At 74.0% G+C, this 651-nt stretch overlaps 1 protein-coding gene across 1 annotated transcript; it reads right to left on the bottom strand.

The window, feature by feature from the left end:
• Positions 1 to 22: 22 nt before the first annotated feature.
• MNEG_8909 (hypothetical protein) lies at positions 23 to 651 on the bottom strand (the record flags this gene model as incomplete). The annotated part of the gene is made up of 1 exon (XM_014042618.1): positions 23 to 651. A coding segment is annotated over one exon (629 nt), but the record flags the coding sequence as incomplete, so codon positions are not given.

Raw genomic sequence — 651 nt, forward strand, 5'->3', positions numbered from 1 at the left:
GGCCGCCAGTGCCGCCGCGAACCCCACAGGGTCCGCTGCAGCGCCCTCCTCAAGAGCGCCGCGGCCCGCGCCCCCAAGCACTTTTGACCAGTGCTCGCCAATCTCCTCCAACGTGAAGCCGCCGCCCGCGGCAGCGCGCCCGTTTGCCTTGAGGGCGCCCCAAAAGCGCCCAGGACTACCGCGCAGGTCCCGAAGCAGGTGGTCGTTGCGGCGCGCCCGCAGGCGCCGCATCTCGCGCCGTTTCTGAGCGTTGAACGCGTTGCGCCAGCGCCGCACCTCACTGGGGTCCAGGCGCCGATGCAGCGCGTCTTGCAGGTTGAAGTGCGCGCGCTGGCAACGGCGGAACCAGGGCGCGTCGCGGCGCGCATCGCCCAGCGGCGGAGCGGCGGTTGGCGCCGGTGGGCGGCCGAACGCGGCAATCGCCGCCGCTTGCAGCGCCGACGCGACTGCCGACGCCGCCTCCGAGCCCGGCGCCTCCGCCCAGCATGGCGACGCAAGCGCCGCCTCCAACTGTGCCACAAATTCCTCGCGGCGGGCGTCGGTGTAGCGGAGGCGGGGCGCCGCCGGCTCCCCAAGGGCGGGCGGGGCCCCGCCCGCCGCCGGGTGAGCTGGTGGAGCAAGAGTGCACAGCAGCAGGTTGTGGTCAGACAT

This window comes from Monoraphidium neglectum (assembly GCF_000611645.1).
Source record: "Monoraphidium neglectum strain SAG 48.87 unplaced genomic scaffold scaffold01754, whole genome shotgun sequence".
In the NCBI taxonomy this organism is placed as follows: domain Eukaryota; kingdom Viridiplantae; phylum Chlorophyta; class Chlorophyceae; order Sphaeropleales; family Selenastraceae; genus Monoraphidium; species Monoraphidium neglectum.